The sequence below is a fragment of the Balaenoptera physalus genome (assembly GCF_965194825.1).
Source record: "Balaenoptera physalus genome assembly, chromosome: 11".
Lineage (NCBI taxonomy): Eukaryota > Metazoa > Chordata > Mammalia > Artiodactyla > Balaenopteridae > Balaenoptera > Balaenoptera physalus.
The window spans coordinates 95438530-95451315 of NC_138896.1; the positions used below are offsets into that span (position 1 = coordinate 95438530).

Consider the following 12786-nt stretch of genomic DNA (forward strand, 5'->3'; position numbering starts at 1 on the left):
AACATTGGTATCATGTAAGGCTTTTGAAACTTAGTAAGTATAATAGGAAAGTATTTATACATAATTATATACCCATAATTTTGCTGCATTTTAAAAAGATGTCATGAACTCAAATGCAATTCAGTCACTGATCTATTTAAGAAAGCCTCATTTTCAAATAAATTTATTTCCAAAAAGTTGCAATGAAATTCAAGTTTGCTGAACCTAATAATTTTTGATTTGTTAGAATATAGATATTTTATAGAAATCTGTTATAAGAAAATAACCTGTGTTGTATGTTTCATAGGTACCAAATTTCCTGTTTTATTTTGTTTTCCTTCTAGTGAAAACCATCTCTAATTAGCTTGCTTATTACATACTAAATGTTCAGACATTTGCATCTCAGTTTTGAGCAGTGTGAGAGAATTTTATCATCTTATTTTTTAATTTACAATTATGACTAAATGAGTAAAGTTTCAACACAAGTTGTTTTCATCAGTTACCATAGATCTTAGGATAATAGATACAAGACTGGGATTCAATGATGTTGTTTTCTCTCAGAGTTTTCCATTTTAATCATTCTTCTCTCTTGAGCCCTTTTTTCATCCTTTCAAATAGATCTTACCTGTCCGGAATAGAGTTGCATGTTCCAACCTCTGGAAAAATCTGTTCTCTGTCCCTGCATGCCCTTAGCCTCACTTAAGACACCAGACATCTCCTGTCCTGTAGCCGATGTCCTCAGGCTCACCATGCGTCCTATTGTCAACAAAGTAGCAACGAGGTTAATATGTTCAATCAAGATGTGAAATTATGAGATTGTGAGTGACCAGAAGTCAGTGATTCCCTCCTGTCCAAGGCCCCTTCCTTTTTCTCTATGCCTTTTTTACTGGAGTCTTTGGGGATCAGTCATTTCAGTTCAACTCAAAATTACCCCACATGCATCTGTTCTCATTGTGCCGGTGTCGGGGAGAAAGAAATTTTCCTCTTCTATTTTGCTGTGGCTCATCTAAGAATTAAATTGACATGAGACAGATTAACAGGAGAAAATCAAACAAAAGTGTAATAGTATGTATACATGGGAGAGAGCCAGAAGAACTGAGTAACTCACCCAAATGGCCAAAGCCTCATCTTAAATACCATCTTCAGCTAAAGACAAAAGAGGGTGTTTGGCACTTCAGAGGGGGACAGGACCGCATCTCCAAGGAAGACTGGAGATGGAAGAGCAAATGTTTGGTGCGCAGATGTTTGCTGGGCCAGACAGAGACAGTGGGACACAGGGAGGACTCTAATCTCTAGGCCCTGCAGAGCTGCCGCTACCACAACCAGCCCATGTTCTTGGCAGATATGTCTGTAGTAGCTCTCTTCCAGAAACAGGCCTTCTATCTAAACTATTTTAGGCGGTTAGGGGGGAGGTCAGAGTTTCTTCCTGAGTCTTTCGGGCCTTGATTGTTTTCAGCTCAAAATAATCTGCATGCCAAAGAAATATTTTGGGGTGGCAGATTTTGTTCCCCTATACAAAGCAGCGGAGTCATCAGAAAGAGAACAATTCTGCCCTGGCTCTTCAGAGATCACTAATCTAGTGATCTAGTCTAGGTGCTGTCACTACGGATCCCAATTGTGAGATTCTCAGTCTGGGCTGGAACGAGAGCAGTGTCATGACAGGCCCAAGAAGAAGATGCTCTGAACAAGACAGGCGTGAAGTCCCTTTCACCTTGCACGGCCAATTCTACCTTTGCTCAGGAACAGCTTAATTCTTCAGGAGAAACAGGGATGAGAAGCATAAAAACAAATTTCCAAACATTTATAAACAAAGCTTATGAGAAGGGGTTCAGGTACAGTTGAACGACGATTTCTAGTGAATACTCAAAACCTCTTGAGTCAGTTGATAGCTGTTGGGGAAGTGTGGATTTCGAAGCAGAGAGTGAAAGTTAGTAAAGCTATGTGGCCTTGGTTCCTATCTGTGATCCAAATAAGTGAAATAGTAATGAGTTAGAAATAACACCACGTTTACTTCAGAGTCTCGGTGCTGATCATCCAGTAGGTCTGCAGGTCCATGGAATGGCAAGAACAGAAAGTGGGGCTTCTTTTCCTGGTGACCCTGGGCAAGTTAGATGACTTCTCCAAAGCTCAGTTCTCCATCTGTAAGGTGAAATGGTTGGATAAGATGGTCATTTAAGCACCCTTTACCTAAGATCTAACAGTAGTAGATCTCAATACAGATACCGAAGGGTTAATGAACTTTGTAGGATGAGAATAGAAACGGAGATCTTGATTTTATTATTCATAAAGATTTAGAGAAAGGTCATAATTACATGGTATCCTTTATTATTTTTATTGAAATATAATTGACATATTACATCATTTGTTTCAGGTATACAACACAATGATTTGATATTTGTATGTATTACAAAGTGATCAGCACAAAAAGTGTCATTTTCATCCATCACCACATAGTTACAATTTTTTTCTTGTGATGAGAACTTTTAAGATCTAATCTCTTAGCAACTTTGAAATAAACAGTACAGTAGTATTTATCCGTTATAGTCACCATGCTATATGTTACTTCCCCATGATCTCCTGTATTTTTACATGTTCTGAAAGCAATAGTCTTAGTTTTCTACTGTGAATAAGAAAATGTTCATGTTTTTTCTCTAACTCAAATGTTTAATTTCGCTGTGGTTGTATGAAAAGACCAAAAGAAAGTAACAGTCACATAAAAATTGCAGACAAACACACAAAAACTAAAACCCTTCACCTCGGAAGGTCATGTGCAGTTTATAATTTGGACTACTGCATTTTAAACTAAATGACTAAATATTTACAAATTGTAGATTATGAAGACACATATATAAGTTGGAATTTAACAAGTCCACACCCTGTTGAATAATTACAAAGCCATGTCTCTTGCTCGGACTTAAACTTGCCAGGGATATTTGTATATTTTTGTTTTCCCTGGTGAATTTATAGACTTATTTTTTTCCCACATAATCCCTCTTTTCCTTAAAAAATTGTTTAAATGACATTTTTCATTTTATACATATATGTATCTTAAAGACTTTCCTTTCTGACTAAAAACGGAAATCCAGAAATGTCCTGGGGAAAATAAAAAAGCAACACTTGATGGGAATTACTACCTGCCAGTATTGTGCAATTTTCTCTGAAATCAAATTATCCAAAGCATCCACACTTTAATATGAATCTTTTCTTCACTCCTGACATAGTAATATACTTAAGGTGACAAAACATGACAGTAATGTTTGCACTAAAGAATGTCTCCTTCTATACTGAAGCACCACTTAGAATTATAAGATTGGAGCATTAGGGCATAGAAAGATGCAAGTATATGATTTAACTCTATCTTTTCCTCCATTGTTTTGAAAGCAAAAAGGTAAATATTGGTTTCAGGATTCCTTCTCCCACCCCCTTGCAAAAAAAAATTTCTAGGAAGTAATGTCTCCCAAATTCTTAAGATAGATAATTAGATATGGACAGATAAATGCTATAGAGTCATTAATTAAGAAATATTTAAAATAATGGCTGAACATTTTAATTTCATTAAAAATTTTTCAAAATATATTTCTTGAATATCAGCCACTTTGGATGACTTGCACTCAATAAACTTCACATGTTTACCCCTCCTTCATTTTCTGTAATGAGATAGATACTTGTGTAGCTAAATAAAGTGACGGTAGGTAACTATTTTTAGTGTGTTGATTTTATTATACATGCTAAGATTCCAGATTGCAACACACACACACACATAAAAGCACATAAACACACAAACCCTATTCCAGGCAAAAACAATGCCCATCTTGCCTTAGAGAACATTTATGAAAAACAGCTAGTGTGAAACACTTTGTTGTGTCTGCCATCTGCTGGTGCGTACTAGAAATACAGCCCTTAACATTTTTGGACCTTCTGTGATTGAGAAAATGCTGATGAGCTCTTCAGTTTATTTCCAGAGCCCCCTCGCTGGACAAAGAAACCTCAGAGTGGCGTGTATAGCACTGGGAGCAGTGGTATCCTGTTGTGTGAGTCTGAAGGAGAACCTGAGCCCACAATCAAGTGGAGAGTCAATGGTTTCCCAATTGAGAGTAAGTGAAAACAGCAACTGTGAGGCAATGCTGAAGGCAGTGGTTTGCTGGGACACGGGGTTTAGACACCCTCGTTATGGCTAAAGTGGAGTTGGTAAGTGGCTGGATTGACAAGACGGATCTAACCAGGAAATCCAAAATTGCATCTTTCAAAGCAATTTGATTTATGCTTAGATTTATGGAAAAGCCATAAATAATATTTGTTGGGCTATTATGTTAATTATATAAAAATAAGGTTTAAAAAATAAGACAACTGAATGACATAGAGGATGCACCCAAGGAGGAAGGTTCCTCTCCCTGAGAAGAAACAGGTGCAGGGACCTAGTGGTTGAGAGCACAGGCTGCAGTTCAGGACTTCCCTTGGATCCAGGCAACAGGGGCTCCCCACTGTGCTCTGCTCTTTACAAGGACCTGCTATGGCATGCCTGTCTCCATGATTTGAGAAATCCGCAGGGCCAAAGACACATGCAAAGCCTGAACGTGGCTCACTGCAGGTTCTCGACCAAGCTTCAGTACCCAAGACCAGAATAATCCCCTGTGCCCTTCCCAGATGGGCTGGGTGTGGAAAAGAAGGGATGGACCAGGGCTGAAGGCCTAATCTCCCCACTCCACTGTGTTCCAGCATAGAGCTCCAAGAAGTCCCAAATCCTCAATTTGAACCTAGAGCCCTGGTCTTTTTTTTTTTTTTTTTTTAAGTTTTTTTTTTGATGTGGACCAATTTTAAAGTCTTTATTGAATTTGTTACAGTATTGCTTCTGTTTTCTGTTTTGGTTTTTCGGCCATGAGGCATGTGGGATCTTAGCTCCCCGACCAGGGATGTACCTGCACCCCCTGAACTGGAGGGTGAAATCTTAACCACTGGACCGCCAGGGAAGTCCCATCCCTGGTCATTTTGAATGTCTTTGTTAAAGTAGGATAATAAAACAGATCTTATTGGTCAATTGATCAGCTTGATTTAGAGCATTTACAATATGGAGACATATGTGTGTTGATTCTGTTAGTTCCTTTGCCCTAGACCCACTCGTATCAGGGTAGGCATCCTGGTGACATATAGACCTGGAGTCCCAGCTCGGCTGTGCACCGAAGCTTGGGGAGATTCACTAAACAGCTCAAGATCATACAGCTGGGAATCTCCTGAAGCTTAAGTTTTTAACTGCAAAATGGAACTAATGGTAGTTGGTTGTAATTGAAAGAGATCAATGGCGTCTACCAAGTAGGATATTACTTATCTGTAGAACATTGTGAAAGTTTATAAACTCTGGATCCAGAGGGTCTTTGTTTGCATTCAGGCTCTACCATTTACTAGCTGTGTGATTTGGTGTATTACTGACCCTCTTAAAACCTGTTTCCTCATCAGTAAAATGGGGATGAAAATAACGCCAACCATTGGGGGTTTTTATGTAGATTAAATGACACACATAGAGAATGTTTAGCACAGTGACTGCCACACAAACAACACTCCCAAAGTATTGTTTACTATTGTTTTCACATAGCAAATACTGAGGAAGCCTTCGTGCTCATTGTTATTTTTGAGAAACACATCTGTTTTATTTTTCTTTGTATGACAATAGGTACAGTGTCAATGACAAGCAGATACTAACTGAACACATTCGATGATGAGATTGAAAATTAAAATGATAGTTATTTTAAAATATCTATTACTCACACAAGCTTATGACTATTAATCTAGAAATTGTCAAATAACAGTATGACCATATCTACTTTCTCAGCAGATAATGAAACAAAATCACTTTCAGTTCTGTCTTGTTATAGCTTTCAGAAGAAAGAATGTGCCTACTTATTTAAAATACAAATACTTTGGCAAAACAATGAACAGTTCTGGAAATTTTTTTTCTTTTCTTTTTTTTGATTGATACATAATGAACATGCATTATATTAGATTCAGGTGTACAACATAATTGTTCGTCATTTGTGTATATTGCAAAATGATCACCGCAGTTAGGTCTAGTTAATGTCTGTCACCTTACAGAGTTACTGAATTTTTCTGCTTGTGATGAGAACTTTTAAGATCTACTCTCTTAGCAACTTTCAAATATGCAATACAGTATTAATAACTATTACTGCCAGGCTGTACATTATATCTCTATGACATTCGTTTTATAACTGGAAGTTTATACCTTTTTACCCGCTTCACCCATTTGGCCCATCTTCCCACCCTCTGGCAACCACTAACTGTTCTCTGTATCTATGAGCTTGTTTTGTTTTCTGTATTTCACATATAAGTGAGATCATACAGTATTTGTCTTTTTCTGTCTAACTTATGTCACTTACAATAATGCCCTCAAGGTTGATCCAGGCTGTTACAAATGACAGGATTTTCTCATTTTTATGGCTGAATAATACTCCATTGTGTGCATATGTGTGTGTATGATATATATATATATATATGTATCATATATATACATTTTCTATTTTTTTTGCTTTTGTGAATCTGTCTTGTTTTTATTTATTTATTTTTTAACTTTTTATTGTATATTGGAGTATCACCGATTAACAATTGTGATAATTTCAGGTGCACAACAAAGGGACTCAGCCATACATATACATGTGTCCATTCTCCCCCAGACTCCCGTCCCATCCAGGCTGCCACATAACATTGAGCAGAGCTCCCTGTGCTATACAGTAGGTCCTCGTTGGTTATCCATTTTAAATATAGCAGTTATCTCACATTTTCTTTATTCATTCATCTGTTGATGACACTTCAGCCCTCATTATTAGTTTCCTCAATTTGAGACATTTTTCCTCATCTCTTTAGAGAACAGAATAAGAAATGAAAAATAAGACTTCAGGTAAATCAGAAATGAAAACAACTTTTGTTTATAAAGAATGTTAAGGATGCTAAAATAAAAAATGCAGATTTTCTGGAACATAAAATCATAAAATTTTATATTTGAATAGCACTTGGCTGTTTATGAAGAACATTCACATACTGCTTTGTCCCCACATGAGCCTTTTAAAGGGAGTACGATTATTTATATTTAACAGATCGATTATTTCATTCAGTAATATTTATTGAATGCCTTCTTTGTGCCAGGCACTGGCCTTGTTGCTTGGGAGATAGCAGTGAATAAAACGGACAGTTCTGCTCTCATGAATCGGACATTCTAGTGGGGAGAGACAAGCAATAGACAAATAAACACATAAATGTGGTTAAAGTGAAAACTAGCTGGGGAAGGGGTGGGTGTAAGAGAAGTCCAGGACCTAGAGCTGCTCTCCGATTTTAAGATAATACTAGTAAGATCCTTGTGGTTATTTACCTTTGAGTAGAGATCTGAAAGAGGTGGGTGATGTAGCTATGCAACTACCTGTGAAAGAGCTTTCAGGGTGGAGAGGTCAGTGAGTGTAAAGACCCGAGGTATGTCTGCAGTGTTGAGGAAAAGCAACGACTGCAGTATGGCTGAAGCCGAGTGAGTGAGGAGGGGGCAGTGCTGGGAGAGATTAGTCTGGAGGTGCAGGGACCACATCATATGTAAAGGGGAAGGTCCAAAAGGGGACTTGGGATATTATTGTGAATAAGATGGGCAGCTCTTGGACGATTTAGAGCAGAAGAGTGACAGGCTCTAATTTATTAACAAAGAATTTTTCTGGCCTCTGAATGGAGAAGCAACTGTATGACTCCAATTAGGAGCTGCCTAAAAGATACTGGGCCCTTGGGCCAGATTGGTGGTAGTAACAGTTAGGTTATGGATTTATATCCAAAATAGAGCCAACACGTTTGTTGACGGATGAGCACATCAAGGCTGAAGACAAACTAATGCAAGATAGCACAGCTGAGTAATGGCAGACCTAGAACCAAAGCCACATTTTTGGAACCCATGTTCTGTGTTCTTTCCACAGCTCTCCTTGCTTCCCTGCCAACAGGTCATAACCATTTATAATTGGGATGTTTGATGACAGTGGATCACTAAAGGGTTTGAAATCTCTTTAAGCTTATATTTTTAGCAATTACATATCCTTTATATAGAATATTTGAAAATTAAATCAAAATGATTACTATTATTGATTACAAGCCTAACCTTTTTCAAATACTTTGCATCCAGTATTTCTCAGCCTCCTAGTGGGCCCTGCAAAGGGGATATTTTTGTTCTTCAGGTTGTAGATGTGGCAAATGAGGCTCAGAGATTACATTACTTACTGGATTGTGGACACAACCCAAGTGAATTTAGAGCCATAAATGGAACTGAAATGATTAATTCCAGAGCTGAAGTTTCTTCCCCTATATTGCATTTTTGCCCTTTGAGCTGACCAAAGACAACTTATGTCAGGACTAGTGGTTTTTGTTTGATAAAGAACTTGGCTTTCTAGAATTCTGGAAGCTCCTGGAAGTCTGTATGCCACAATACTCTGCAGTTTCCATACCTATCCCAGAAGGCATCTTGGAGCAATGTTTAATTACTTGTCACCCAAACAGGAGGCCATAGTTTCATTTTTTCTTTTTGTAATGCTATGCAGACTCAGTTTACCATGGGGCAAATGGTATAAGAACTGAACAGGATGATGGGGTTTACTCTGACACTTGTATAAACTCGAAGTAGGGTGTGAGAGTACAGGATGAGATCAAAGACACAATTCTTTTTAACGTTAAAAAGCTTGTAAGAGCTACTCATCTTGACGCTTCTTAAGAGATAAATTGTCCTACGGTATTGTATCAAATTTCTATTGTTGCCATAACAAATTACCACAAATTCAGTGGCTTAAAACAGTGCACATTTATTATTTTACAATTCTGTAGGTTGGAAGGCCAACGCACGTCTCCCTGGGCTTAGATCAAGGTGTCAGCGGTGCTGTGCTTCTTTCTGGAGGCTCTAGGAGAGAAACCCTTTCCTTGTTTTCTCCAGCTCCTAGAGGCTGCCCACATTCCCTGGCTCACGGCTCCCTTCCTCCCACTTCAAAACAGCAGCGTTGCATTTCTCCGACCATCCTTTCGCAGTCACATCTCTCTTTGGCTGCCATAGCCAGGAAAGGTTCTCTGGTTATAAGGAGCCTTATAATTCCTTTGGGCCCCCTTGGATAATCCAAGATAATCATCCAATCCAGTTAGACTGTGGCCATCGTTCAGGGGCTATTTTTCTGCCATGGGTAAAATACCACCCAACAAAAATGTTTTCAGTCATTCCAAGAGGTATTTACTGACTGCCTCCTCTGTGATAGCTGCTCTTTAGGCACTAGGAACATAGTGTACAACACATAGACAAGGTCTTGCCCCCATGGAGCTCACAGTTAAGTGTAAAGATGTATTTATTTCTCACTCCCAGAGGGAAAAATGATGTATAAGAATCTTAAAAAAAAAAAAAAAAAAAAGGTTCTGAAGAACCTAGGGGCAGGACATGAATAAAGATGCAGACATAGAGAATAGACTTGAGGACACGGGGAGGGGGAAGGGTAAGCTGGGACGAAGTGAGCAAGTGGCATGGACTTATATACACTACCTAATGTAAAATAGATAGCTAGTGGGAGGCAGTGACATAGCACAGGGAGATCAGCTTGGTGCTTTGTGACCACCTAGAGGAGTGGGATAGGGAGGGTGGGAGGGAGGGAGATGCATGAGGGAGGCGATATGGGGATATATGTATACATATAGCTGATTCACTTTGTTATACAGTAGCAATTAACACACCATTGTAAACCAATTATACTCCAATAAAGATGTTAAATAAATAATCTAGTTTATTATGTAATATTCAGTGTTTTCTATGACCTTAAACTTAGCATAGTCACTTTTTCTTTTTTTTCTTTTCTTTTTTTTTTTTTTTTTGGCTGCATTGGGTCTTCATTGTTGCGTGAAGGCTTTCTCTAGTTGCAGCGCACAGGGGCTACTCTTCATTGTGGTGCGTGGGCTTCTCATTGCGGTGGCTTCTCGTTGCAGAGCATGGGCTCTAGGCGCGTGGGCTTCAGTAGTTGTGGTGTGTGGGCTCAGTAGTTGTGGCACACGGACTTAGTTGCTCCGTGGCATGTGGGATCTTCCCGGACCAGGGATTGAACCCCTGTTTCCTGCATTGGCAGGTGGATTCTTAATGACTGCACCACCAGGGAAGCCCATAAATGAAAAATTTTAACATTTGTGCCCCTTATTCAACATTCCTAGCTAATATGTTTCTCTTCCCACTTCTTGTTTGTAGTTTCAGAGCAGGGCACGTGCTTTGGCACATGGCCAAATGCTGTGGGAATGGGGCTCCCCCGGTGGTGCAGTGGATAAGAATCCGCCTGCCAATGCAGGGGACAGGGGTTCGAGCCCTGGTCCGGGAAGATCCCACATGCAACGGAGCAACTAAGCCTGTGTGCCACAACTACTGAGCCTGTGCTCTAGAGCCTGCGAACCACAACTACTGAGCCCTCGTGCCACAACTACTGAAGCCTGTGTGCCTAGAGCCCGTGCTCTGCAACAAGAGAAATCACCGCAATGAGAAGCCTGTGCAGCGCAATGAAGAGTAGCCCCCGCTCACCGCAACTAGAGAAAGCCGGCGTGCAGCAACGACGACCCAACGCAGCCAAGATAAATAAATGAATAAATAAATCTTAAAAAAAAATAAAGTACCATAAATATTATATTTTCTCACTTCCAAAAGATATTTCCAGAATTATACATGGATAAGCAGTGGGGTAAGATTTATTGCCGAAAAGGTAGAAAACCTGGTCTGTGCTCTCAAGAAGAGTTTAGCCCTGGGAAAATGAAATATATGAGCTATTTATCTGAAGTGGTTAAATAGCAAAGCAGGGCAATTGAAATGAATGGTGTAGATGGGAAAATTGCAGAAGGGCAGAGAAGTGAAACAGAGGAACAACATGTCAAGGGGGAAGATAGCAGTCAATATTGGTGGACTGGGGGGATCCAGCTGTGTTGGTCATGTGGTTTATGCTGGGCAGTATCAGGACTTCAATTACAAGAGTAAGTGAGATTCAGTTCATAGTGGGACTTGAGTGCTAAACAGAAAATGTGGAATCTTACTCGTGGGTGTGGGTATGGAGAGGCAGGCAGCTAGAGATCAACACATATTTTGGCAATAAATACTCATTTGAAGGACGATTGAAATTGCAGAAGGGTCTGGAAAGCAAAAATCACGGTTGATGTTAAGAAATTCTAAAGAATTGGCTTCAATGAACTCTTACTCACCCTAAACTGGTCTTAAAGTATAAATACTGTGTGACACGTTTAATGAATAGTGTATAAATATTTTAGGTTCTATTTTTTTTATCACACTGACAGTCTTTAATCTCTTGTAGGAAATCCATTTTCTGGTGATGTCATCTCCCCCAGGGAAATCAGTTTTACCAATGTGCAACCGAATCACACCGCTGTGTACCAGTGTGAAGCCTCGAATGTCCATGGCACTATCCTTGCCAATGCCAACATCGATGTTGTAGGTAAGCATACCTGGGAGCAGACTATTTGTCTGCTCTTTTCTACAGGAAAATGCTCACGGTCACACTCACAAGTAGATTGAACTCTCGGCACATAAAACATGGGGAAAAATCAAAGTCACTTTCACCTTACATTTCAGCATGAGACCTCATAGTAAAAGTTATACTTCCAAAAATGTATTGCATTGGGATACTTTCTAATTCAAGAATACGTACTGTGATATTCAACTGCTTTCCCTTATTAATATGGCTAGGATATAGAAAAAAATTAATTTTCTTGTATTACTTATATGAACATTTAAAACTGCATTTATATTGTTTTCCAATAGATGTCCGTCCGTTGATACAAACTGCAGATGAAGAAAATTATGCTACGGTGGTTGGGTACAGTGCTTTCTTACACTGTGAGTTCTTTGCTTCACCCGAGGCAATTGTGTCCTGGTAAGCTGTTACACGGTTTTCTTAAGAGAATGTCAGTTGTAGATTGTGCCTTGTTTCTTCATCCATCATTTGACAGGCTGCACTGTGTCTAGTGATTACATGTAGTGAGTGCCTCTGAGAAATAAGGTAGCAAACTTACTTACCTACCTTTCCTGGCACTGTTGACTAGATTTGTAGTATTCTCTCACATGGGGAAATATGGAGAGCCATTTTTGCTCACAAAGGAAAGCAAAAAATTGAAGTGATTGCTAAGACAATTTTATAGGTAGTTTAGGTCTCCATTACGGATATATCTAAGGTCATACATTACTGTTGTTGTTTTGGGTATTATCTAAATAATTGTTAAGTTTGCATTTCATTCCAACTGCCTATGTTTACTACTTTGTCAACATGTATTTTGAATTTAATTTCGATATATTGGTTGGTATAGTAACTCCAAACACGTCATTGTATGAATCGACCATATTTGTTCCTTCACTAGAAAAACTTGGTTAAACTAGTCTTAAATAATTTTTCCCAGGGCTCTGCAGGGCTGAGATTAGAATGAGGAGAGCAAGGCAAGGTCATCCAAGTATAGGGTCAGATTCTGTCTTTATTTAAAATTTGGATATTTTGTTCATTGTGGATTTTTCTGTATTATTTTTGATTTTTAGAAATACCTCATTAAAATATTTATCTTGATGATACTGAGATTTTTTTTTGGCAACCCTTAAATTTTGTCTCTGAGGCAAGTGCCTCACTTGCCTTACCCTAGTGCCCGCCCTGTAAAATCTCATGTGAACAGCAGCCAGACTTTGTCCTTTGGATATTTTCTCTCCAGTAGCCTCTTACTGTGAAATGTATAGGGAGAATCAAGCTGTGGCAGCAAATGCTTGGAAAATGGATGAATGTA

At 38.9% G+C, this 12786-nt stretch overlaps 1 protein-coding gene across 13 annotated transcripts in view; it reads left to right on the forward strand.

Annotated features, from left to right (window-relative positions):
- The window catches only part of CHL1 (cell adhesion molecule L1 like), a 199743-nt gene that overhangs the window by 147494 nt on the left and 39463 nt on the right, over nucleotides 1-12786 (forward strand). For all 13 annotated transcript variants that reach the window (XR_014250530.1, XM_082412116.1, XM_082412112.1 and 10 more), the window contains 3 exons: nucleotides 3942-4073; nucleotides 11316-11456; nucleotides 11783-11894. Coding sequence is in view for 12 of the 13 variants with exons in the window: in XM_082412116.1 (XP_082268242.1) it covers nucleotides 3942-4073; nucleotides 11316-11456; nucleotides 11783-11894 (385 nt within the window). In the remaining variant the exon portion in view is untranslated. The remainder of the gene's footprint in view (nucleotides 1-3941; nucleotides 4074-11315; nucleotides 11457-11782; nucleotides 11895-12786) is intronic.